This window comes from Chelon labrosus (assembly GCF_963514085.1).
Source record: "Chelon labrosus genome assembly, chromosome: 4".
Taxonomy (NCBI): domain Eukaryota; kingdom Metazoa; phylum Chordata; class Actinopteri; order Mugiliformes; family Mugilidae; genus Chelon; species Chelon labrosus.
The window spans coordinates 10,424,564-10,451,464 of NC_140340.1; the positions used below are offsets into that span (position 1 = coordinate 10,424,564).

The 26,901-nt window shown below is 43.4% G+C and overlaps 1 protein-coding gene across 1 annotated transcript in view; it reads right to left on the reverse strand.

Moving 5' to 3' along the window:
* Window positions 1–306: 306 nt before the first annotated feature.
* Window positions 307–26,901, reverse strand: part of cacna1da (calcium channel, voltage-dependent, L type, alpha 1D subunit, a) — a gene marked incomplete at its 5' end in the record, with an annotated part of 53,698 nt that continues 27,103 nt past the window's right edge. Inside the window, 35 exons of the mRNA XM_084543231.1 lie at window positions 307–812; window positions 964–1,281; window positions 1,542–1,648; window positions 1,869–2,008; window positions 2,181–2,309; window positions 2,952–2,978; window positions 4,042–4,430; window positions 4,832–4,948; window positions 5,800–5,933; window positions 7,461–7,562; window positions 7,697–7,799; window positions 7,917–8,013; window positions 8,122–8,249; window positions 8,495–8,836; window positions 8,914–8,979; window positions 9,075–9,203; window positions 10,116–10,148; window positions 14,598–14,681; window positions 16,496–16,606; window positions 17,644–17,802; window positions 18,026–18,227; window positions 18,399–18,545; window positions 18,637–18,689; window positions 18,801–18,908; window positions 19,000–19,087; window positions 19,602–19,708; window positions 21,055–21,114; window positions 21,193–21,252; window positions 23,763–23,892; window positions 23,988–24,145; window positions 24,244–24,274; window positions 24,382–24,469; window positions 24,994–25,114; window positions 26,134–26,341; window positions 26,440–26,665. Coding sequence (XP_084399357.1) covers window positions 507–812; window positions 964–1,281; window positions 1,542–1,648; window positions 1,869–2,008; window positions 2,181–2,309; window positions 2,952–2,978; window positions 4,042–4,430; window positions 4,832–4,948; window positions 5,800–5,933; window positions 7,461–7,562; window positions 7,697–7,799; window positions 7,917–8,013; window positions 8,122–8,249; window positions 8,495–8,836; window positions 8,914–8,979; window positions 9,075–9,203; window positions 10,116–10,148; window positions 14,598–14,681; window positions 16,496–16,606; window positions 17,644–17,802; window positions 18,026–18,227; window positions 18,399–18,545; window positions 18,637–18,689; window positions 18,801–18,908; window positions 19,000–19,087; window positions 19,602–19,708; window positions 21,055–21,114; window positions 21,193–21,252; window positions 23,763–23,892; window positions 23,988–24,145; window positions 24,244–24,274; window positions 24,382–24,469; window positions 24,994–25,114; window positions 26,134–26,341; window positions 26,440–26,665 — 4,808 coding nt within the window. The 3' untranslated portion in view covers window positions 307–506. The remainder of the gene's footprint in view (window positions 813–963; window positions 1,282–1,541; window positions 1,649–1,868; window positions 2,009–2,180; window positions 2,310–2,951; window positions 2,979–4,041; window positions 4,431–4,831; window positions 4,949–5,799; window positions 5,934–7,460; window positions 7,563–7,696; window positions 7,800–7,916; window positions 8,014–8,121; window positions 8,250–8,494; window positions 8,837–8,913; window positions 8,980–9,074; window positions 9,204–10,115; window positions 10,149–14,597; window positions 14,682–16,495; window positions 16,607–17,643; window positions 17,803–18,025; window positions 18,228–18,398; window positions 18,546–18,636; window positions 18,690–18,800; window positions 18,909–18,999; window positions 19,088–19,601; window positions 19,709–21,054; window positions 21,115–21,192; window positions 21,253–23,762; window positions 23,893–23,987; window positions 24,146–24,243; window positions 24,275–24,381; window positions 24,470–24,993; window positions 25,115–26,133; window positions 26,342–26,439; window positions 26,666–26,901) is intronic.

A 26,901-nucleotide genomic window follows, 5' to 3' on the forward strand; every position in this document is an offset into this window, starting at 1 on the left:
AGCTTTAGCGATCTTTAAACAACAAAGGGATCAAGTTAATCTAACAACTACACGACAAGATATGCCTTTCTATGCTTGCATTGACAACTTGCATGATATGCCAAACCTTAATAAAGTGACTGAGGTAATGACATCGTACATCTGATTGTCATCACCCATAAAGACCCGCCCTATAGAGTATCTCACACCTTTGCCAATTGGTCCATCTTTCTCATGTGGATCAATGGATCCTCGTCGCTGATTGGCTGTATATTACCTCCCGGTCAAGGCCTTTGAAAGGAGGGTCCAGTCAGTCCCTCTGTGTTCAGCAGGGATGGTACCTCCTTTGCTGGCAGGTGGAGAACAATTAAATGAACGGGGCTTGTGTGTCTCTCTTCTATATGCCTTTTCTCTTCAATGTAAAAGGCACTTCTTTTGGTCAGAGCCAACAGATGCATTTGTTTTTTGTAATTTTCACAATTAAGAGTCCATCAAGGTTCACAATTTGAAGGTTTCTCCAGCCACTGCTATAAAGTCGTGATGCAGATCATCTCGTCTGCCAGGTCCTCCTCGTAAGGAGCTCTGGGTTCTGTCTCCGGCTCCTCGTCACTGTAGCTGGCTCCGGTGTCCTGCAGTTCATAGTCCCTTGGGGTCAGAAGGGGAAACACGTTGACCCCATTTATTCCTGGGGCTATTCCTCCATTCAGAAGGTGACTGGCTGCGCTCTCCATTTCATCTATCGTCATCTCGCATGCATCTGCTATCTCATGCTTCGTGGCAGCAACAAACTTGGGATCCTTGGCATATCTCCCAAGACCTTCTGATATCAAAACCTGCGAGGAAAGAAGTGTTAGTGTGGAGTGTTTTGCTTATCTTGCTTGCATCAATCTGACAATAAATATAAAATGTGTTACCAAGATTAAAGTATCTAGTCAGGAACACCTGTCTGAATACTGTAGTATGTTACCAAATAGTTTGACTCACCGCTTCCACAAGGCTGGTTGCACTGCCTCTCTTCTGGTGGTACTGGTTGTGGTACTCCGGTGGAACCTGCAGGTGGACCGGTGAGTACGTCCTCTGGGAGAACTCTGGATCGTCGGTGTACCAGGAGCTCTTACGCACAGACACTTGGCTGCTAACAACACTGTCCCTGTGTGGGTGGTCCACACGGATGAGAGGGGTGTAGTATGGTGACTGGTCCTTGCTGGCCGGGGTGGCAGGAGGTGTGGCCCAGGAGCGGGTGGAGCGGGTCGGGGAGAGGCGGTGGGCTCTGCTGGAGTCCAGGCCTGCTACAGCCATGACCTGGTGGGTTAGAGCAAGACATACAAACCTTACACGGTGCAGCTTAGGAGGAATTATAATGAAATTGTTCTACCCTATTGCAACTCCACTCATATGGGGCATATCAATATGTACTTCAACCAGAAATATAAGCTATTAAAAGGAAAAAAAGAAAAAGGTTATGACGACACTGATGACACCAGTAACATGAGAGTAGCCAAGACCAGGATGTGACACATGATCAAAACACAGTGAGTAAAGAGTGCATGCGCCTGTGTTACCTGGTGCTGCATAAGGTGCAGTGGCAGAGCAGTACGCTGATGTGGAAGCTCATCCTGGCTACTTTGCCTGCGCAGACACTCAAAGTTGAAGGAAGGCCTTCTGTGACCTGAACGGGCAGGAGCGGACCAGTGAGTGACGTCATGCACGAATCTTTAGCAGCAGCAAGATGCAAACGCTCGAAGCAAAACAAAAATGAGTGAAGTGGCGTAGAAGAGTGTGGATTTAAACGTAAGCAACAGCTGGTTTTCGTTGGATAATAGATTGATTTAAATCTCTTCATTTAGCTCAGCTGATTTTTGAAGATATGCATCAATGTGAGGAGATACCTTGAGGTGTGGCAGGAAGCAGCCTTCTCTTTGGTGACCTCCGTGAGTCTCGGTAGAGAGGCTGTTCGTCATCGTCATAGTAGCTGTCCGGGTGATGGTAGCCTTTGGGAGTCTCATACTCTGCATCGCTATTCTGATACCTGTGGGGCATTTTGAACAAAGGGCTTGTCTGAAATCAGTGGTTTGGCACACACTTCATCCCAAAACCCCTTCAGTAAAATTTCTACGCTCTCACTAAAGCTAGTGAAGAAATCTATTATATGTGGACAAAACATTTCCTATTGCGATCAGGGCACAACTGTAGAATATTACCTGTCCCCTGACAGCATACTGTCGTCTTCATAAAACTCCTCTCCGCTGTAATACTCCCCAGAGAAGCGGTCCTCGTCAAACTCCTCTTCCCTCCGGATGGTGGGGTGGCGGCCGTCCCCTCTGTGGGACCTGAAGGAGAACCAGGGTTAGGGAGTGCACACTGCTGTTCAATGTTGGTGGCTGGGCTAGGGCCATGCACTGCCATGCAGACACAAGCCTCCAGGGGGCAGCAATGCAACCGAACAACCCTGTTAATATTTACTGCAGGCCAAACCAAGACAACAGGCAGACGTTGCGGGCCGAGGAGTACCACTCTGTCATCTAAACATCCCATTCTCTTTGACATACATCATTAGATTAACTAAAACACAGATCTCTTTCTGGGGAGGAATTATGAAGTAAATTAAGTGCAGCATAGGGGGGGACATAAGCAGTAGTCACGGGTAGTGTTACGTTTTTTCATACACTTCTTTGTTTTCAAGCATCTGGGTCCGCGTCCAAAGCAAGCGCGTCACTTTGACACATGCACAAGGTGGGGCTGCTCTCAGCAGTATGCTGGCCACTCACATTTAAACGATCTGTTTTACTCTAAAGCACTGACACAGCGGTGTCGTAACAAAAGCAGACTCCAGCCAGACAGATGACTGGCCAGCATTGTAGCAGCACACAGCCCGGCGAGGATGCAACCATTCACCAGTCAAGTCAAAAAATAAACTCCTTCATTTGTTGCTGAGACATGTTGCTGGTACCAAACCTAGCAAAACAACATACCTAACATAGGTCTCATAGTAGCGCCTTCTGTCCAAGAAAGCAGAGGGATGGTTGAGAGAAAGCATTTTAGTTAGGAAGGGAGAAAGGGAAAGGAGAAAACACAGAACAGGGTGGAGAAAGTGTGACATATATATATCATACAGTATATGAAACATATACAGCATTCATAGATATATATATATATATGTGTGTATGTGCATGAGGAGGAGAGAGGGTGATGGAAGACGACGACTCCAGCACTGGTTGACAGTTCCATTTTCTATTCTTAAGATAAGAAACGAGCTGAGAATCGTTTTTTCTTCCGTGAAAGAGCCCCAACACCGGAGCAGCTGACTAAACAGAGCAAGGGAAATCAGGAGATAAGTGCACTATTAGCCTGTTATGAAAGTAGCTGTCAGTACGAGTGTAGGTTTGGGAGTCATCGTGGGATTAATGGTTTACAGTAAAAGTCCGATAAGAATCGGCCGGCGGGGAAGATGACGACACAGCAGTGTGGCTGAGGCACACGCACAGTGTCACCACCTACATGTCCCCGGTTAAGTGGAGATACTAAGATATTGGGACGGAATAAATAAGAAGGCGTGCAACAGAGAGAGGAAGAAAATTTAAAACTGCTGCAGCTGTTGTTTTCCACTATCTATGTTAATATTCTCGTCTACGCTCTGCAGTGATTTCTCCGAATGTCTAAATAATTATATAAAAAGTAAAAAGGTAAACATTATCTTTTTAATTGATACAATTTTCTAAAAGAAGTTTCATCTTGGCAACTCCTGATTTTGGCCCATTTGTCATTGCATCCCTAAATTGCTGCTCTCTGTATAAATGTTCAGATACGAGTTATTAAGTGGTGGTGACAGAACAGTTTTTCTTTAATTTGTGTTTAATGTAAGTCCTGGTGGAGCTCTATGTTAAAAATATCCTAAAGTGATGTTATGGAAGTGAGAACGCACAACCAAACACAATGTGCTCAGAGGCAAATGGGAAACCAATGGGTGCTTAATAGGGCTTCAGGCGGGAGTGTACATTTTAGCAGACAGACCTCACCCTACATTATTTCTCTAGCAGAGCAGTGTGATCAAAGTGTGTGTACCTTTGACCCTGGGGTGTCCGGGGTTTGTCGTAGTCATAGTAGTTGCTGCGTAGACCCGGGTAGCCGTTGGGAGGCGCGTGTTCATAGTAGCGGTGGTGTCCTCCATTGGGCAGACTGGACACGTTGGCATTGTTGAGGTTGATGTTGGTGGATTTGGGCGACTTGCCGTAGGAGTTGTGGTGGCGGTGGTGGTGGTGGTGGTGGTGGTGATGGTGGTTGGGATGGGACATGGCGTTGGCTCGGGACAGGCGCCCCACCGGCTGCTCCATGTGAGCGTAGTGAGGCGGAGGCTGCACCTGCAGGGGCCGCTGGGTGGCATTGGTCTGATGCCCGTTGGATCGCCGGTGACCGCCGTTCATGAGGTGGTTGCCGAAGAGTCCGCCGTTGCGCTGTGGAGGAACGCGAGGAAGTAAAACCACCAGAGCTTGCGGCACAGTGGACACACAAGAGCTATTGATGTTAAGACTCAGAACGGATATAGTTTTGGAAATTAGATGAGCAAAAGTAAGTTCAGAAGCTGGTTCATGCCATGGCATATGTGAGCAAAATGAGAGCGCTATTTAGTTTGTTGAAATGGTGGAAAAACAAAATTTAAAAGATGAAAAGAAAACCATGAATATTGAAACTGTAAGATTTAAAGCTAATACATATTTAGCTCATTTTAAGTGTTTTCATTCCCTTCTATATATATACTATATATATACACATATGAACATAACCATAAAAAAAAGATATATTCATTACAAGCACAAATTTAACATTTCCCTTCATGTAAATTTAAATCAGTTACCCTATAAATTTCCTCGTCTTCCTCTGGAATAAAGTCTACTAGTTCGTCATCCTGCAGATCACATGATATGGCTCGGCGAATTTCGGGCCCAATATCATGCAGCGTGCGAAGGCCAGCCTGTAACCATGACAACAAGAGGGCTAAGCGCTACGGCTGGGGCCTTCATCGTTTACAGCTTACAGTACGAGATCCGGCATCACGCAGTCACAACCACCACCACACGCACTCGACATACGCGCACCTGTGCTATGCGACACCTGACATTTACGGCGCTGACAGACTGTGAGAGATGAGAACGCGGAGACAGACAGATGTGCTCTCCTGAATGCAACCTGCTGTGAGCATTGCTTAGCTGAAACGTCTTCTGTAGAGTCCAGCTGTGCTCTCTGTCACATACAATACAAGTTGCTGCTGCTTTGCAATAAAAAAATAGAAATAAATCTGTTTTCTTCCTGTCATTTCCTTTGCACGTATTAGCACAATATATAAAAAGACTTAATTACAAAGAAAGTAGATGCATGTTTATTGTCTGACTGAGATATATGGAGATAAACTGAAGCCATATATCAAACGTTATAAGGTAACAGAAACTGCAACAAGCTTTGCATATGAGTTTCATGAATTGTGTAATGCACAGAAAAACACATGAAATGGAGGCTGGAGACAATGACCCATGCTTAACATCAACGTCTATGGCAACTGAAGGCAGACACACAAATACCAAAGTCCCACACATTGTAAACACAGAAATCACAGTAACAGATTCATACTGTACACCAAGATCATGAACGTCCTGCTGGATCATAAACCACAACATTAGCACACTTGATGATATTTGAATGGAATGCACAGAGACGTGTTACGGACGTTAATATATAATGCACAGAACGTACAATTTTCACAACGTATTCTACAGCCGCTCTCGTACACACGACACGCTCTCAGAGGCTAGCGCCAGGGGGACTCACCTGTAAAGCGATGGCCGTGTTGTTCTGGGAAGGGTGTGCACCCACCAGGCCTTCCTCTTTACGTTTCTTGAATTTCCTAAAGTAGTCCTGTATCAGGAAGGTGGCATAGAACTTCCCCACGGTTACCTCATCATCTGAGTGAACAGACCACACAAATGCTTCCTATGTCAGCAGGTCACCACACACAAGTACGCCGGGAGAGAGAAGGAGAGACGCTTCTCCTCCCTCGTCCGTCCTCCTTAAACAAATGCCCATCAGTTTAGGACCGCAGACACGCGAGGCGCTCGTTCACCTCAAATGATCTGTATACAAATGATATACATCCATCCTGATGGTGTATATACTGTACCTCAGCCTGCACCACTTAGGATCCTTTGCTGTGTTTCAAAAGGACAGAACATAAATGTATGCTTTGTGTTTGTTTATGTGAAGAGTGTGCCTACTTGATTATGTACTGTATATAATGTCTTATTTTAAAATTTGTAGATTTAGTTTGAGGAATTAACGTTCAAACACCTACAGCATTCATATAAAGCTGCTGAAAGAGCAATAACCAATTGTAATATGCTCTTTCCTTCTTCCTCAAAATACTGATTATTTAAATCACAGCTGCAAAACAGAGGCCCTTTTCATTAGATTTAGAATAACTTAATATTTTCCCCATTTTAGACTACCTTTTTTAGATTTTGAAAATATATTTATCGGGAGGCAAGAGGGTGTTTGAACCAAATCCTTCCTTAAATGTTCAAAACTGCAAGCACATGCAAGCAAGCAGAGCTACACTTTGCGTCATACATGTGTGTACGCTTGAGTTTCTACCAGATCATGTATGCTGTTTTTTTAAACACGACGTGGGCTAATCTGGAAACACCTTAAACCGCAAATGTTCTTGCATGTATACATTTTTTTTGTTTTGAAGAGTGTGTGCGAGAGTGAGTGAGAATCATTCTGAAGCAGGGGTCTGAGTCACTTTGAACAAGCACGCTGGGGACAGATATCGGAGAGAGAGAGGCAACACTAGTTCCATGCCACCACCCTAAAACAGAACTGCTTCAGAATATTCTGAAGTGCTTCAGAGTTTTTTTTTTTTTATTATTTTTTTTTTGGATACAGAGATATAAAAGTGCGAGGAGAATAAGCCGTAAAAAAGCTCAAGCGGTGAGATGAGACGGAGACTGAGACAACAGAGAAGAAGAGAAAGAAAGGAGACAGCTGGAGAAGGAAAGACAGACATGTTAGTGAGAAAGACAGAGCATGCACTTGCACTGTGGTCTACAAGGCCATGCAAGCCCAAAGCCCAGCAGATAGTCGGAGGCCTCCATCGGTATCCAGGGCCGGAGGGAGGAGCGTGGACCAAATACACACAGATAAAGAGACACGACTGCTGAGGGGGTCAACCGGGAGAACATGAGCAGAGCAGAAACAGCACAATACAGCTTTACTTGTGTGTGAGACGTTGGCTGAGCGTGTATTTATTTAAGCACTAAGTTATGAAAGAGAAGTTTGGAGTAATTATATATGAACAGCATGGCAGCATATGGTGTGCGTGTGAAGAGATATTCTGTGCAGGCTGCTTTAGCTCAGAATGTGTGCCAAACTATAACAGAAGGACTAGGAGGTGTATGTGACTCTATCGAGAGAGAGAGGCCGATTCCACTAACCACCAGCAGGAGGCACCACTTGATCCAGCAGCTTCATGCTGGTTCTCTTCCAGATTTTCTTGATGACGGCTCGCAGCTCTTCGTTGGCCTGCTCTAGATTTCCTGCACCACAGGGGAAACAAACATCCCTGAGAACCCGGCTCTGCAGTACACAGCCATTTTAAATCCTCCAGCGGAATATTTCAAGTATTTTCATCTTAGGAGAATGCACAGCACGATTCATCTTCAGTTAATACCTTCTGTTTTGATCTTTAGGGCCGTGCGAACCAACGCAAACAGAGTGGCATTAAACATGACGGTGCCGTCGCTGTTCAGGGGCATGTTCATGGCTACCAGTCTCTGAAAGAAGAGAGCAGTTGCAGATTTTTTAACGCGGCAGTGCAGCCCAGATAAATAATGATCCTTTCTGTCTGACATTTGTCAATGAGATAATATTAGAAAAGCAGGAGAAGAGACCTTGCAAGCCACTCTGTGAGGACACAGTTTGCCGAAACCAAGTGGAGGCTGGATACGACGAAGAAGGGTCACAACATCTAGATGTTTAATTCTGCCTCTGAATGAGAGAGAGAGAGAAAAAAAACACATGTAAGTCTTTGACTGTCAAGCGACGGTGCACAAACATGATTTTTAATTCTTTTCGGATTGCTAATAAAGCACATACTTCGCCTCAGGGTCGTACTCTGACCAAATTCTCTTGAATTCATCGAGGTGGTGAGGACCAAGGATCGACCAATCACGAGTCAGATAGTCAAAGTTGTCCATGATGACGGCAACAAACAAATTGATAATCTGGAGAAGCACAAGAAATATAAGTATGTTACACATTTACTTAAGATAAGAAGAATTACCATGAGCAAGATAAGAACAGACATGTATTTTGGATATAGTGGTGCCTGCATTGTATTGTAGAAGAAGAAAATCCCTACGATATCTACAGTGATGCAGATGGATTGTACAAATGACAATTTAAAATATGGCCAGATATGGCGACGCCATAGTAAGCACAAAAAGTGACTCGTTTATTTTAAGTGTACCAAGAAAGCGCAGAGCATGTAGAAGGTGATGAAGTAAATTATTGCAAAGCCGCTGCCGCACGTCATCTCCTCCCCGGGGTTGTAGTCGGACTCCGGGTCGCACAGTTTTCCCGGCATACAGGCCAACATGATGTCTTGCCACGCCTCACCAGTGGCACACCTAGGGAGAAAAGATAACAGGCACGAATGAATCAGCCGAAAAAAATGATGAGATGTTCTAATGACTCGTGACGAAAGATTTTCTACGGACCTAAAGAGGAGGAGAACAGCCTGCGGGAAGGTCTGGAAGTTGTTGTTTCTGTTAATCTGCGAGCCGTCCACCATGGCAACTTTTCCAAACACCTGCAGCAGAAGCATTGCCCGCGTGAGTACTGCAACTGTAACCTCACCAAACTCAGTAAGGCTATTTATTTACCAACCTGCATGCCAATGACGGCGTAGATGAAGAACAGCATGGCAATCAGAAGAGCGACATATGGCAGAGCCTTCAGGCAGAGACGGGACAGAAGTAAAGCAAGATTAATATGATAAATGTTTCCCTTACTGTAGTCACTGATCAGATCATTTCCCGACGCCTCACCTGGAAGGATTTGATGAAAGTCCACAACAGGGTGCGAATGCCCTCCCCTCTGCTGAGGAGTTTGACCAGCCGCATGACTCGAAACAGACGAAAGAAGGTGATGGAGATGCGAGCACTGTCCTCCGTGTTCTGTCGAGAGAATGCCCAGAGTCAGATGACAGCAGAGCGGTAGCGAACGTACACAGTGAACTCAGAGCACCTGGCTGTGCTTTATGGGATGATGAAGTCTGAACTGAGACCTCGATGCCAGATACATATGGGCTGAGAAGGCAGCACTGCAACTTTTTGGAGGCTAGTTCCGAATGTGAGCGCTGATGAGATTTCTAGTCTGATGACAACAAGTCATTTTTCTGAAAATAAATTATCGAGTCAAATCTCTAATGCAGTGTAGCTGCAGCTGATATGTTTCTGTTGGTCTGTGTCCAAAGCACCGTCAGGTCCCCTGTCACTGAACAGACCTACAGGGAAGCGAGGAGGCAAGCATGCTGGAAAAAAAAACCTTGCCATACTTGACAGGACACATCTGCACAAGCATGGCACCCTCAGTCCAGAGTCACTGCATGCGGAGTCACAGTGGGACCAACCCGAACGGGTCGGCCACGAGGTTCGCAGGTCAGAGCTGGGCGACCTGACCCCAGGGGCCATCCATGGGTCACTACCCCACGCAACAATGGTGGCAGAGACCATGTAACAGTGTCAACAGTACAAACGTGAAGAGCGGCTCAGGACCGCTCCCACCTAACAGGATACAAGCGTCACGTTTGAGTGACACACTCTCCTTTCGAAATAACTCCAAACGTTTAGGAAAATGAAAAGCAAATGCTTCTGAGGATATATGCAAATGAAAAGAAAAGAAATGCAAAGGAAAAAATAAAGGAGGAAAGTAAAGAGAATGGAAACCTTAACATGAGAACGTAAATGAAACAGAAATAAGCAATACAGGTAACACAAGGGGTGGTAGAGAACAGAATACTAAACAAAGAAATGCAAATCCAAACATGGCATGGCCCTGACAGGGGGAGGGGGGGCGGAGCATCTTACCCCCATCTCATCCACCTGAGGAGTCTCCGTTGGCTTTAAAATCAAAGACCTGCATTAATGACTTGCACAGAGCCCACAGGCGTCACACACATTGGGCCAAACACATACACATGACATTTGAAATTTGTTTTGTCACACAACGCCAGTCAGTCGAGACGCAGACAGAACAGAGTCACTACTCCTCTCATTGACGGGACAAAACTGTCTTATAGTTTTACTATGATGACAAAGACAGACATTCATTTACCACTGCCTATGTACACGTAATGTAGTGACAGACAGATTATCTAAATACTTTAGGAGACTGCCACACAACAAAGTTTACAGCTTAACATTCCTACGTAGGACTTAACAATAGCATGTCAGACTCACGGACAACATTAAATTACTTAAATGTTAATCAACACGTAAGACACAACTTTATCACTCCCCCGGTGTAATGGTGACTAGTAATGAGGCTGAATGGATTTCATGGTGAGATGTCTTTGGCGAGATTTAGACGACGTTAATGGGCAGCTGACTAACTGACGTAACGAATGTTATGAATTCATGACACGATAAAAGCACCATCTGCTGTTCTTACAGAGCTCGACTCTTGCTGTATGTCATCATGTACCCTGTAGGCTTCAGATTCAGGCGAATGCACATCAACATATGACTTGACTGGACCCAAGATCATACGTTGGGTGCGTAATGCTTCACGCTCCTCTGGCTCAATTCAAACCAAATATTTTGAAAACCTTTTGTTCTGAAAATCAAATGGTTGATGACCAGAATTTTAATATAAGCAGTCGTTCACACAGATCCACACTCATACACATTTGTCGTTTGCAATTGATGTCATTAACAGTAAAAAAATATATCATATGTCATATTCAGCGAGCATTTGTACACACATGAAGACCAAGTGCAAAATAAAAAGAGGCACATCAGTCATAGTGATGGTGGTTAGACTGAGCCTGCATCATAATCATGTCATTTTAAAGCAAAAGAAAGAGCTTAACTGAAAGCTGGGAAGAGTAATAGAAGGCTCAGCTCAGCACTGAAAACATACAGAGATACTCCAGACAGATACGGCTTCATTCAAATCCCTCAGCACAATACTTCGCAAACCATCAGTATGAGGTGCAGGATGGTGCATAAATGAAAATGTAGAATTAGCTTGAGGAGGTTCTTTAGGTAATCCTGGCCACAGCGCTGATGGAGCATGCGTTCAGCATCGCCACGTTGGCTGGGGGGGAAGCACTGCACACACACGCAAGACATGAGAATGATGTGGAGTCAGTGGTGGACTCATAGCAGTGCAGCAACTCATGCAAGTCAGTGGTGGCCTGCAACAGAACTGCCATAGGAGTGCGCTCTCACAGTCCGGTGCAGAAAGAATGGACAGGACAGAGAGGGGTAAAAAGAGAGAAAGACGGTGAAAGCGAGCGACAGAGGCCGATGCTGGGACAGAAAAAGAAACCAGCGGGAGTCGCTGTTAGGAGGAAGAGGAGAGCAGAGAGGCAGAGAGGTGTGGAGAGGGGAGAGAGAAGAGTGGCAGTGCTCATGCACCTGACTGGAGTCTACACACCTGCGCTACACATGAGCTCCATTTTGAGCTTTAAGAGCTCACTACAGGAAGACAGAACAAAACACAGAGACAATCACTCACAGAGACACAAACACAAGATCATCAAAGAACCTCAGACTCAGCTGCATTAAACCACCATCAGTGTAAAATGTACAAAATCCAGACTAGTTTAGTGTCTTCTGATCTGACAACCAGTTTTTTTTAAATCTTACCTGATTACTGTCCATTGTTACTGGACACAGGATGTTTAAAAATGTACTTTATTTCTAACTAACTAAACTGCTGCTGATATTTTTAGTTATTGAAAAAGCCTTGATCTGTTCCCTAATTATAAATGCATTACATCAGCTGTATGAGAAGCCACAGTGGCCTACACAACTTTAAGGAAAATAAATCTCAATTTCTATCCAGAATTCACAACTTCACGCTTCAGCTCCGTACATTTTTTTCTTTCTTTAAATATTGCCCTTAATGTTGTGTAGATTATCCAAGCTCTGAGCTCCAGGGCCATTCTGTCTGGAAGTAAAGATTGAGGGGTGCAGCAAGCAAAAACAAAAAAAAACAAATAAAAAAAAAAGAGCAAACTTCACAAGGCTCTATGGAATAAACTGACCGGAGGGGCATGGACCGGGTGGCCAAGCGCCATCTGTGAGATGCGGGACATGGAGAGGATGTTAGGGGAAGAGGTTGAATGGCTGACCCGACATCCCAGCATGCATTTGGAAAGGTGGTCAGGTGAGAGTCCACGCAATCACACAACTCATGACTAGAAACGACGAGCAAGTAGCCAAAAAAAAAAATTCTAACTCATAACAGATCAGGTGTTATGAGTCCATGAAACAGACTAACATTTACTATCTGAACAACCACACACATGCGATGCAAATCACAAACAAATGTCATGAAAGGTGAGTCAGAGAACCACAGTGACAGCCCTTGTGAATTCAACATCACGTCCCCGGCGTCCGCAACACACACTCTCTCTTCCGCTCAGACGCACGAACGTCACGAGCCGTACACGCACATAAAACACACATGCATCACGATAAATAACCCAAAAACACACCACTGCCTTATGTCTCAGACAAAGTTTGGGCTTGCTTGTATACACTCATGCAGACACACAGTTTGGAGCACAAACACTGAAAACGAGAAATCATACTCCAGAAAAACAGCACTGCAGCTCAGACATGAGAGCACTACTCAGGAGGGGGGAAGGAAGGTCAGGTCGAGTGATAAGTCTTTGATACACTGCCCCCTACAGCAAGCACCATTGACTGCGCATAAATGTAAAATTTGGTGTCTCAGTATTCCTGTCGACTGCCATATTAACTTAAAGTGTCATTTTGCTATTTTTGTACTAGGTAAACCAAAAGCACCAAACAGCAAAGTAAACATTATGCCTCTGTTTTAGGTGTTTTGTGCAGATTTAAAGGGGAACTATTGTTTTGTTACAACCTGGACCTTATTTCTGGCATAAAATACGGTTGTTTACTCACCCATATAATTGTTGTGTAATTTGTATTCCTTCGGGAGATAATTAGATCAGCGTATATCCATGTAGTGGGAGTGACTGGGGCACCGAAACGTAGCCTCTAAATAACACATTATCTGCCGTAAAAATCGCTCATTTCACCAATACTTTGTTATCGTACGCAAGTGCTATTCCCCGTTGAGTCTGGAGATTGACCTACAGACCCCGGATGATGTCTTCTGACCTGGATGATGTCGTCTCCGAGCGCCACGCACACCCGTGACGGTCGGCTTGTTTACCTGTAATTTTCTACTGCTATTTTTTTGCAACATGGCTGAAATTTTTTTCTGATTCTGAGGTTGTGGACGAACCATAGCAGTAGCAAATTACAGGTAAACAAGCCGACTGTCGCAGGTGCACGCGGCGCTCAGAGGCGACATCATCCAGGACAGAAGACATCATCTGGACAAGACAGCTAACTCCGGACTCAATGGGGAATAGCATTACAGTACGATAACAAAATATTGATGAAATGAACGAGTTTCACGGCAAATAATGCATTATTTAGAGGCTGTGTTTCGGTGCCCCAGTCACTCCCATTACATGGATATACGCTGATCTAATTATCTCCCGAAGGAATACGAATTACACAAAAAGTTATATGGGTGTCCAGAAATAATGTCCAGATTGTAAAAAAGCTACATAGACAGGAGTATTTGGTTATTTTAGAAAGCCTTGACATGAACTTTCAAAGTGACAGTTTTTTTTTGTTTGTTTGTTTGTTTTTTTCAGGATGAAAAAAACTTAAAAAAATAATTCTGTTATTCTATTTTGCCCTAATCAATGAAACGTGGCGTAATTCAGTTTTTTAATCTACTGTAAAAAGGGGTCCCAAAGATAAAGTTGCAATCAACGACAGGTTACACACAAACAACAATTTTCGTTCATTGCCATACTTGCCTCTACAAGTTTCTATGGAAACAAAATGAACAAGAGCAAGAGTTAGAACACCACGTCATAAACCGTCCTGCTGTGAAAACCAAATACAGGCCTCACTTCACACTGCTACGTCCAAGGATAAACAATCAGAGCACGGTTCAGCAAAGAAATTGGCAAGAAATCTCGACGAGGGCAAAGGCACAGTGACAGTAGCGCATGTTGAGTTGAAGAAGCAATATTCCAGATTAAATCAGTGTCAATGCAGCGCTAATAAAGAAGGAGATATACATGAAAGTCGAACTGAAACTTTACAAAAAAAAAGCCAAGGGCACTTTAAAACCCTTAAAACCTTTTACTATGTTAAGTGTTATGATAAACAGCCTTAAAGGTCATATTTCACTTTGGGATATTGAATATAATGTGTGTATAACGTGTCATATGGCTTTCTTGTAAGGCTTCAGTTCAACTTGCGAGTCAGAAAAAAAGCAGTACTTACGTTAACTTCGGTGATAGCAATATCGACGACGCTACCCACAACAATTAAGGCATCAAATGTGTTCCAAGCATCAGTGAAATAGTGCTGTTAATGTTCATGAAGTTACATGTGAGGGTAAAGGGAAAGGCAGTGGAGTGGGAAAGACAGCCGGACAGGTGATGAGAGAAGAGAATAAAAGAAAGAGACAAAAGTTGCGATGAAATGGCAGGGTCAGGGGAGGACAATGAGTGAGGGGGAGAGAGAGAGAGAGAGAAAAAGTATTAAGAGACATCAGATTAGAAGGAAGCCAGAAATCTGAGCCCTGCCATAGAAAACCTGCTGCCAAGGGTGGCGCGAAAAGGAAAAAGGTGTCAAAGAGCAGTGAGGCCGGTTGTAGCTGAGCTTACTTACATCAATCTCACTGAGAACAATGTCTACTATGCTGCCAATCACAACCAGGGCGTCGAACACATTCCAGGCATCCCCAAAATATCCCTGAGCGAGGTTGAGCAAGTTGAACGTGGCGTCAGCAAAAACAAAAAAGGCTTCACTCTTAAACTGAAATTTAAATGCAGCTCTTTTAAAAACACACGGAGACACCTGCTGACTGCCCCGACTAAAGGGTTTCATGACTACATGACTCATGTTGTTACTAAAATTACACACGAAAACACATCCGCCGTGAACTTTACAAAACGTATTTTAATGATTAAAAACAAAAGCCAGCACTGCACCCCACACTTGTTCTCTTACTAGCATCCTGTCCTTCTTCTGGACAAAGAGCTGTCAGGCAGGCCGTCGGATTGAGGAGAAAATGAAAAAAACATTCACTGACTCATCAGTATTCACACGTTCACGCCCTGTAAGCTGCCCTTTAATAAACATTAAAAGAATATTTTGACAGCTTGGGAAATCCATTTAAGAGTTATGGTGCCTTCAAATGCTGTCGTGTTTATTACGTGCATATTAGAGTTCACATGGAAAAACAAAAGTTGACCTTTGACTTGACTGAATTTCACAAGTTGGGATGTGTTTGCTCACATCTTCAGAAACGGAGGAGTCTTTTTATTTTTTCCCACGGATGGTAAATTAATATATTATAATTCAGTTCAACTTCAAAACATGTCGATGTTCCCAACAGCCTTGTACTCCCATTATGCCTTCGCATCTCCTACATTTTCCTCAATCATTAGCTTGCTAAATTGTGACCTCAGCTGGCGACAGTTTCCTGTGTTTTCACAACTTAAGGTGGATTTTGTCATTGAATGTTATCCATTTTGCCATAACCACAAGCGCACATGTTCCTTCTGAAAGCAGCATGAGAGGAGGTAAGCTCACATCTGTGCTCTAAATCTGATTATTAAAAAACTGTTGTGACGTCCAAGCCTGGAAACCAGCCCAAAGGACCCATGCCGACAAAGTTTTTGTGGGGGATTTCAGTCTGGAGTCATTCCGTTCTGAACTCATTATGCCCCGGAAAAGACCTGCCACCCAATCACATTGTTTGTGCGACCTTTTAGAGTAACAGTCACTCAGTCAAACATGTCATCTGAGTGTTGTTGTGTGGATTGGCTGTAGGACTATCCAATTGCGTGCCAAGCTGGGCTAGTGACTTCCTGGAGTCTTGAGTAAACAAAAGATAAAACATAATGGTCTTTTGAGGTGCTGGTAGGTGACTGTTTTGATATATTTTCCCAGCTTTTTTTGCTGACCTAAGCTAAAACTAATTGACTTTAGCGCCATATAAAGCACACAGTCAGCAAAGTGCTGACGCATAATGAAAATTCATTAAAATATAATATATAATTTCAAACTGCTCTTTGAACAAATAAAACAAATGTCTGATTGATGTCAAACCTCTGCGTATCAACTAGATGTAACGTTGTGTTTGTGTGCAAAGACAAACGCCGTTGACTCACCCTGGGTTTGAAAGCGATGAGTTTGAGAACCATTTCCACAGTGAACACAGTAGTGAAGACCATGTTGAGAATGTCCATGACATAGTTAAAAAGCGCTGACTGGCCGTAGTGCTGCACAGAGGTGAGAAAAGGGACGGTCAGAAAATATGATCTGCTATTATGTTCAAATGTTTAGGCACAAGACAAAGATGCGGGCTGGAATGCTCAAAGAGCAAAACATGTCAGAACAAGAAATCTCTACAGAGCAATGTTGGGGCTTTTATGTTTATGTTGCTCTGTGATTATAACATCCTCCTTCTGTTTCTATCGTCGTGAAGCAGAGTGTCTTTTATGATAACTGCCAACAGGGGATGCTAAATTCAAAATTCCAACATAGCATGACAGCGTTATTGTGTTAGCGAGGCAGATGGAGAGCTAGTGGTAAAGAAACTAACTTGCATCAACACCGATCAGACATAACATTATGACCACCTCCTTAATATTGTGTAGGTCTCACTTGTGCCTCCCCAGCAGTTGTGACTCATTAGAGAATGGACATGGTCCTTCTGAAGATGTCCTGCGGTGTCTGGTAACAGAATGCTGTTAGTGGGGGCCTTTAGGTCCTATGGGTTGAGGAGAGGGGCCTCTGTGGATCATCCCACAGATACTTGATCAGTCTGGGATCTAGTGGCCAGGTCAACGCCTTGTGCTGTTCTTCATGTCTTTTGAGTTGTTCCTAAACCGTTTTTTGTGTGTGTGCCAGCCTGCTGGGGATGGCTGCTGCCATCAAGGAGTGTCATTGCTATGGGGTGGGGGTGCCTGGTCTGGTCTAGGTGAGTGCTGCATGTCTAAGTAACATGTACACGAATGCCAGGTCCAAAGGTTTTCCAGCAGAACACTGGATTGTCACAAGATGGTTATTTACTTCTCCTGTCAGTGGTCATAATGTTGTGGCTGATTTGTGTATATTAATGAAAATATTTATTTACATTTTACATTTACATTTATATATATTTTCTTTAATACTTAGTCCTTAATGATATGAACAATTGTGATATTCACTTTTGCGTCAGTCATTACTTAAGCATGACTTGTCTCAAGTGAGATATCATTCTTTCAAACAGAAACTTATTCCGTAGCTTGGTTTCTGTCGTGTAAAGATGTCTTACCTGTACGGCCAGGCAGAGTGTGTTGAGCATGATGAGCACGAACATGATGTACTCAAACCCGGTGGAGTTCACCACATACCAGAACTTGTACTGGTATGGGTTCTTAGGGATGTACCTCCTCAGTGGACGTGCCTTCAGGGCGTACTCCACGCACTGACGCTGTACAGAAATATACAGAGGAGGTTTTTGTGCTCAGTTAAGAAAATGCTGTCATTTGAATCCACCACAGACTGCTCTAATAAGCCACAATGTAATGGAGGAAATCATTAGGATTCGGACTGAACATTTCTGAACTGCAATAACTATGGATAAGTAAGTCAGTGCACAATCTATTATTTCCAAGCGGTTTATATCAATACGTTTTGAACCTGATGACACTGACCTGGTTCTTGTCGAGTTCACAGTTTTTGTACTCTTTCTCTCCCTGTTCCTGAAACGTGACGATCACAAAACCTACAAAGATGTTCATCATAAAGAAAGCGATGATGATGATGTAGATGATGAAGAAGATGGAGATTTCCACACGGTAGTTGTAGATGGGGCCGAGGTTCTCCCTGTTTGAGTCGATGGCCTTGTACAGCAACCTGAGGGGACGCGTGAACAAAGACGGCATGTGATTCAGATGGACAGAAAACACTCCACAGCTGCCGTCTGTGTTGTGTTGTCTCGTCTCTCTCAGTGCGCGCTGAGCACACTGTGAGCTGTAACTTGTTTCAAATGCTTTAATACGGGAAAGTAAATGGCTTGAATCTTACGATGGCCAGCCTTCAAAAGTGGACACGGTGAACAAAGCCATCATGGCCATGAGGACATTGTCAAAGTTGAAGTCACTGTTGTGCCACACTCGTTTGTGCATGGTTGGCTGGTTCACATCTCCATCCTTATATAGGATATAGGTGCCTCTATAAGAAAATGAGAAGTTGCATGGAGGGTAAACTTCAGCTTGCAAGGATAAATGTGAGTAATTTGTGGAACAAGATAAGTGAAACTAACTTGCACTCCTCTGGGCTGGACTTAGCTTCATCTGTGCAGCGATAGAATTTCCCCTGTGCAGGAAAACAAAACATTTTTTTTATGATTACGATATGATTGTGCATTTTGTCGTTTGGCTTCCTGTGTTACTGTGATCGTATCTTTTCAAGCTCAGTGCTTCTGACCTTAAACAGCTGCACCCCTATACAGGCGAACATGAACTGAAGCAGGGTGGTGACGATCATGATGTTACCGATAGTCCTGATGGCCACAAACACACACTGCACGACGTGCTGCAAGACACAAGAGATCACAATGTTTGCAGGTAGTCTCAGGCTGTGGTGATTATTGTAGACAAAGATGCAGACACTCTAGAGTGCTAACCTTTAGGCCTTTGGCTCTATTAATAGCCCTCAGGGGTCGGAGAACACGGAGGACCCTAAGAATCTTCACCACGGAGATGGCTGAGGACCTGAGCAGCGTGAACAGATTGGTATAAAAAAGGGCACATAGACTTTTCCACCTTAATTCACAGAACCACTAAAACAGTTACTGGATGAGGTCAAGACATCTGTTGTAACGTGTTTGAAAAGCACAAACAGGGCGACGTACTGTATAAAAAGTTGAAATTACAAGTTAATGAAAAAGATACTGCATGGGAGAGAAAATAAAACTTCTGCTGTGACATACAAAAACTCAGAGATCATCTCCTTTGAAAATAGAAGTTTTCAAAGGAGAAGGATGGATGTTTCATTCATCCATTGCATCCAGTCAATATGTGCAAACACTGAGTTCTTCTTTCTCAAACGCCACATTCGTTTCCTCATTTGTTACTGGGTAAGTTTGTCTAATTTGTATGGTTTACGGACGCATAGGTAATGAAACCACGAATGCCCAAAGGAGACTCTTAGATCCTAGTTTATTTCTTGAGGTTGGCTTCATTCACTTGTAGTAGTATTTGATCATATGTGTTTTTCTGTACTCACTGGATGCCAAAAGAAACAAGGGAAACTCCCACCACCAGCAGATCCAGGAGGTTGAAGTAATTCCTACAGAACGCTCCTTTATGGAGAAAAGCTCCATATGTCGTCATCTGAGGACAGGACAGAGAAAGTTAAAGGAGCAAATGGCAAAGAAAAACAACAACAACAACACACATTTCATCCAATGCACCCCATACACACACATACACACACACAGATACAGCGTTACACTTCACACATCAGAGGAAACAGACATACCGTACAAACATGTCAAATAGGAAAAACAGATTCTCAGCACTCAACACCTTGCAGTCAAACGCACGCTCACACGTCTCCACACTCTTGTAGATCACTCTGATTCGGGGTGGCGAGCTCAGAGCAGTGAAACAGGAGGCTAAGTCTACAGTCGCCACCCCCACAGCCCTTATCTACATGAATGTAGTAGTAAGTCATTCATTTCACAATCCACTATGGGATGAGGCAATAAAACATGCATTTTTTTGCCGCGATGTCAGGGATATTTACTACCCGCAAGAGCTCTAGTTATAGTGATTGGAAAGTAGAACTGGCCTTACTGTCACATTCATGTGGGCCGTCGTCTTAAAGCACATTCCATTATGTTCTTTAATAGTTCAGAATAAAGGGAAGCAGCTCCCAATTAAAACTTCAGAGCTCAGCAGGCAGAGAAGAAAAACCAGCCAAAATAACTCTTCTTCAAATAATAGTAAAAGTAAAGGATTCATTTTCCGAGTGCATGTAAATGTGGAGCCCCGCAGAGTAATGAAGAGAGGAGATTGCTAACTAAGAGCACTGGAGAATTTAGACCCGACCTGGCAGAGCTTTTGCCCAAACAGCTGCAGGACCGGCTCCACATTTCTATGCACTCAGCCAGGGAAAGCAGACTGAACCATGCTCTGCAGGAACATGGTTGGTTTTGCCCCCTCTTTTATGAGTAATCTGAAGAGCAGTCAGTACGAGAGGCATGGTGACAGCTTTGACTGGAGTTGGCTTTTTTTACATGTCCGAACGGAACACCCTAAAGATGACCTCAAACTCAACTTCAGCCAATGCCTTTACAATGTCTGAACAGCCCGTTAAAAATTTTGTTGCATCGCGCAGAGGGTTGCATCATGTTTTACAATATCTGCATCATCAAAATCATTTCAGCGATGACGTGACACCGATGCGAGTGTAATGTAATGTTGATATGATGTTTCCTTCCCCCAGCAGGAGTTCGTTGATTAGTGTAATTTGAACAAATCTTGTGCTTGTGTTAGTGTGTGGAAGGTAATGACTCCAATATGAGTATTTTTGCTTTTTTTTTTTTTTAAAAGAGGTGCCGTGAAGAAAAAAAGTAAATAAGAGAAAGGAAACAAACAAGCCAGGTTGTACTGAGTGGCAGGTGACACACAAGGAGAGAATGCAGCAAGGCTCTCGTTGTCATTTAAGGGGTTACCTTCAATACGATCTCAAATGTAAACATACTAGTGAAGACATAATCTGCATAGCCTAGGACCTGGAAGGCAACGAGACGTTTGGAGTGTTACTGGGGTGAGGTTAGTCACAGCACGGACAGGGGACACAGAGCATTTACCTTCAACACGATCTCAACAGTAAAGATAGCCGTGAAAGCATAGTCAAAGTAACCAAGTATCTGCAAAAAGCAATGTAGATGTTTAACAAAGACAGTTCATCGTGTAGCTTCATACATCATATGTCAACATGATGAAAAGGAAAGTATTTCCATCACACTCTAATTTCTAACCACTTACAAAAAGTTAATTCACTCGTTTAATGAACTTTTGAGACACCGATCTTAATGCATTTCGAATTCATTCATTGTTATTATTATAATGCATGGAAACTTCCCTCATGAGGGTTTACTTACAGGACCTTACTGGTGTTTTTGCCTGTTTTAGCTCATGAGATATTTTATTTCCGCCTTACAGGAGCCGGGGAGTTTAATTAACTCGAGTGCGTATGGAAATCACTCACAAGCTGGAACCTAACACTATCTTGAGACACCGAAGCTGTTCATCAATGTGAACTACTCGATGCGTTCTTTTTCTTTTTTTTGTAAAACATATGCATCTCCAATAAGTTTAAGCAAATACTATTTTTAAACACCCTCCTTCACAGCGGCGACGTCAACACTTCTTAAAACAGCGCACAGGGTACACAGGGAAGTTGGTGGAGAGGCAAAAAGCACTGAGAAAATATGAATTTAGCAGTGTTTCAGATTTAAAAGTTTGCTAATTCATTTCTAAATCATAAATACTGGAACCAATCAGAAGGAGCAGAGTCATGGGACGTTCAAAGGTTAAAGTTGGACATCACATCCTATATTCTCCAATCTCTTCCCTTACAATTGCAAGTAATGCAACTCATCTTGATCTGCCATGGTCAATTTAACGCTAAGAAGAAAACAGATCATGTGAAAAAGAAACATTTTTTCTTCCTCAATCATTTGTTCTATCTCTTTTTCCCTATATATTCTTCTTGCAACATAAGACTCTCAGGCACAAGCTCAAAGGGGAATTACCTTTTTATAAAACCTGGACCTTATTTCTTGCATAAAATACGATCGTTTACTCACCCATGTAACTTTGATGTCATTTGGAGTCGTTCGGGCGATATTTAGACCTGCATATATCCATATAGTGGGAGTGACTGGGGCACCGAAACGCAGCCTCTAAATAACGCATTATCTGCCGCGAAACTCGTTCATTTCACCAATGTTTTTGTTATGATACGCTAGTGCTATTCCCCGTTGAGTCTGAAGGTACCTGTTATCAACATCCGGGGTCTGTAGATTGACCTACTAACCTCTGACCTGGATGATGTCATCTCTGAGTGCCATGCGCACCCCACGCGGCTTGTTTACCTGTAATTTGCTACTGCTGGTTTTTTGCAACATGGCTGAATATTTTTCCAATTCTGAGGTTGTGGACGACGACTTTGTTTATGATGGACGTCCTCACCGTTTTGAGCCAGAGTGTATGGATGAGGAGCACGTTGAAAGGAGGATGCGGAGACAGAGAGAGGAACAGCTGGCCAAAGAACAACAAACCGCTGCACGTCCGCGAATAGATAGCGGGTAACTCCGGACTCAACGGGGAATAGCACTAGTGTATCATAAAACATATTGGTGAAATGAACGAGTTTCGCGGCAGATAATGCGTTATTTAGAGGCTGCGTTTCGGTGCCCCAGTCACTCCCACTATATGGATATACACGGATCTAAATATCGTCTGAACAACTCCAAATGACACCAAAGTTATATGGGTGAGTAAACGATCGTATTTTATGCCAGAAATAAGGTCCAGGTTGCAAAAAAATGGTAATTCCCCTTTAATACACATGTTTGGTTTTTTTACCAGACATCCTAACAAAAATCATAACGCATTCTTTATACTGAAAACATGCTTTAAACAGTTTGTTAGCTAAAGCAGCATCATTCAACTATTTCACCTTTAAACAGTAGCTGCAAAATCATTTTGATAGTCCACTGACTTATAATCGGGAGAATGGCGCGTCTTTTATTCCCACTACTCCACTGCGTTGGGGTGATGGGGCACAGTCACCGGCACGAAATTAACTTGTGATCTACAGAACGACTGTAAGGACACCGAAGGAGCTAATCTCAATCTCTGCAAGAAGACATCAACATCACCCTAATATTAGCTTGCTTGCTATCTCTCGTGATGTTGCGATGTCTGGTTGTTGTAGCTTGTTTAGGTTTTTTTTAAAATTTTTTTTATCATAAGCTATTTCCACTTACGACAGTAGTGAATTCCACTCCCAAACCATAGGCCTGTGCAGTCGCAAAAAAAATACAGATTCTTGCGTAACAGGGCTTTAAGAACAGGTTTCGAGGAGTTGCAGTTTTTGTCATGCACATCAAATATTTTTTCATCCATTTTAGCGTTACTGAAACATCATTAAAAAGTCAGATATCTGGTAAACTCAGGCAGTGAATGCTTTGGAAAAATAGAAGTTATATAAAGAATACAAGTCACAGTTAATGGGCTAAAACATGCAAAACCAAGAGTATGGTCATTGAAAGACTTCTCCGAATGACAAACATTCCTACCAGAAATTATCTTCACTACATAGTTTGTTTTAAATTTAGAATACATTTCTGTGGAGCGTTCATAGACTTACAATATTGCGAGCTGAGAAGTTTCGGATCGGGTCCTCAGCGGCGAGCGAGACAGAGCTGAGCATGATGAAGACCAGGATGAGGTTGGTGAATATGTGATGATTGATGAGTCTGTGGCAAAACACGCGAAACCTGCGGGAAAAAGGAAACGCAACACAGACCTCGGTGAGAAGTGAGACGCGACCTGTCGGTGCGCGTGTGCAGTATGCGGTGCTGCTGTCTCTTACGGGTTTGTGTTGCTGAAGATGAAGAAGGCACTTCCCTCTGGGATCGGAGTGATCTTCTCCTTCTTTACCAGCTCAGAGATGACCGGGCGAGGACCTGATGGAACTTCTGGGTCTTCCTCCTCTGCTGCGGTGTCTTCAATGTCTTCCTCCTCCTCCTCCTTGAAGCAAAGCAGAATATGTGAAATGTGTGTCAGTGTACGAAACTTCTCAGACTGTCCAGACACGGTTAAGTGGCTTGAAATAAATAAAGTAATACCTTCTCGTCTTTGTCATCATCCTTTTTGTCCCTGCAATGAAGAGAGATATTTTTATGAACTCTGGGGCAAAGTTAGAGCAATCGCACTAATGTTTAAAGTTATTTTGGATAAGACTTTGTGGAAGATCACGTAGTCACCCTTTTTTGTCTGATTCGTCTGTGTTGAGAGACTCCGCATCGGCCAAGTTGTCCACAGCGATAGCCAAGAAGACATTCAGAAGGATATCTGAGCAAAGTGTTCAGTCAAGAAAGATGGTCTCACTAAAAGTGTAATACTACTCTACTAGTTAACATCACATGCTTATGATCTACACTGATCAGCCACAACATTATGACCACTGACAGGAGAAGTAAATAACATTGACCATCTTATGACAATACAATGTTCTGCTGGGAAACAACTAGGAACAACTCAAAAAAACATGAAGAACAGCACAAGGTGTTGACCTGGCCTCCAAACTCACTAGATCCCAAACTGATCAAGTATGCACTGGAACAAGCCTGATCCCCTCCCCTCAACCCATAAGACCCAAAGGCCCCCCCACTAACAAGAGTCTGTTACCAGACACCACAGGACACCCTCAGAAGGCCCATGTCCATTCTCTGATGAGTCACAACTGTTTTGGAGGTAGACCTACACAATATTAGGAAGGTGGTCGTAATGTTATGCCTTATCAGTGTATATTATGTATATGTGCAAAACAACACGCCATTATATAAAAATAATTATGTCAGTGTAAGTGAGGATACAGTTTCCACAGATGAAGAGGATGATGAAGTAAAAGCACACGATCATCCCAGAGGAGGAGGGTCCTCCATACGCCATGATCCCATCGTACATAACAGCGTTCCAGTCTTCTCCCGTAAGGATCTGAATAAACCATAGTGTTATTTGGTGGGAGATTCAATATTTGCTGAGCACCGTAGCATAACCGCATTTATTTAAAAATAGTGTAAAAGGTGGCCACAAAAAAACTGTTACAAGGTAAAGGTTGTTACATACTTGCGAGAATCGAGAAATTTTTTCTTGCAGCCCTCGTTTTGGAACTTGTTCTCGACATATCAACCAGCCAGAACTTTTTTCTTGTGTGGTGTCCGGTTACTGTTCTGTGACTGGTCGGAGATGCTAGCGGCTAGCGGAAATGCTCTGCGAGCTCCCTGATGCTAGTATTTGTGACCGCTAAATGAACAGCGTGACCCGACGGACACGGCCATCAAAACGACTGGTTGATATCCGTAAATAATAAGAAAAGTGCCTCTCGTCGTCCGTCTCCCGCATCTCCCATAATGCTTAGCGCGTGTGACGGATGCTGCAATGGGAGGGGCCTATAAGGACTTCCCCCGAGTTTAGCACTTCTCGTGAAGTATAAATTACCTGGCCAGAATAAAATTTTTTCTTGTTCTCGCAGCCCTAGGAAGGAGAACAAACTTCTCGCTTCTTGCGGAGTATGTAACAAGCTTTAGGGACACATATGTTGGAGCATGTTGCAGTACGGCCTAAAAATCTAATTTACTGACGTTTGTGTGCATCTCATTTAGTTATTTGGGAACTTTCAGAAAAATTCAAACCTCAGGAGAACTTGGTTATAGAGAAAAAACACAAAAGAATCAAACAAAGGTAACACATAAATTTCAACTAAATGCCGATGTTTTGGCACAAGCACAGCATCTTCAAATGCTGGTCCTAGTACCAATACTTGGAAATGTCAAAGATCATTTGTAGCCATATATTGGTTACATAAAATCACCAGAATGCTTCTGTATCTACAGTAGGTTACAAACAACCTTGTTTAGCATATTTTCCACTGAATAGACCAAGAAGCATGTGCTGCTAGTAGCAGCTTTGTGCCGTTATATTAGCATCTGAAATGTAAAAGACACGGATCATGCCTGAAACACGGTGAGAAGAGCTTGGGGAAAGTTGTCAAAGGTGCTCCTCTTTGTCTGGGTTTCGTCAAAGTTGAACTTTCCGCCAAACACCTGCATGCCCAGCAGGGAGAAGATGATGATGAAGAGGAAGAGCAGCAGCAGCAGGGAAGCAATGGACTTCATGGAGTTGAGCAGAGACGCCACCAGGTTGCTCAGAGACTGCCAGTGTCTGCAAAGGAAGGTAGAGACAGGAGAATAATTGAATACCACACACGTTGCGCTGTGAACACGCGCACACGAGCGCACACAGCACGACAGCGATCTTACCGCGTGACCTTGAAGATCCTCAGCAGGCGGACGCAGCGGAACACGGAGATACCAAGGGGGGACATGATTTCCAGCTCGACCAGAATGGTTTCAGTGATTCCTCCACACACCACGAAGCAGTCGAAGCGGTTGAACAGTGAAACGAAATAGGCCTGCAGCCCGAGACTGTACATCTTCACCAACATTTCACATGTGAAAAGGGCTAGCAGCACCTTGTTGGCCACATCTGAAAGGCACAGGAAAAAAAAAACAAGACGACATACGAATAGATAGAATTAGAACGTTAGAGAGTGCTGAGATTAGTTTAGCTATACACTGTAAATGGTTTGGCAGCACACAGTCACCACTGCTTTTCAAATACTCAAGCAATTACACACAATTATTGCATGACGTACACCGTTACCTCACTGGAAAATAGGATGCAAAAAAAAAAAAACAGTTTGCATACAGTACATTTATATG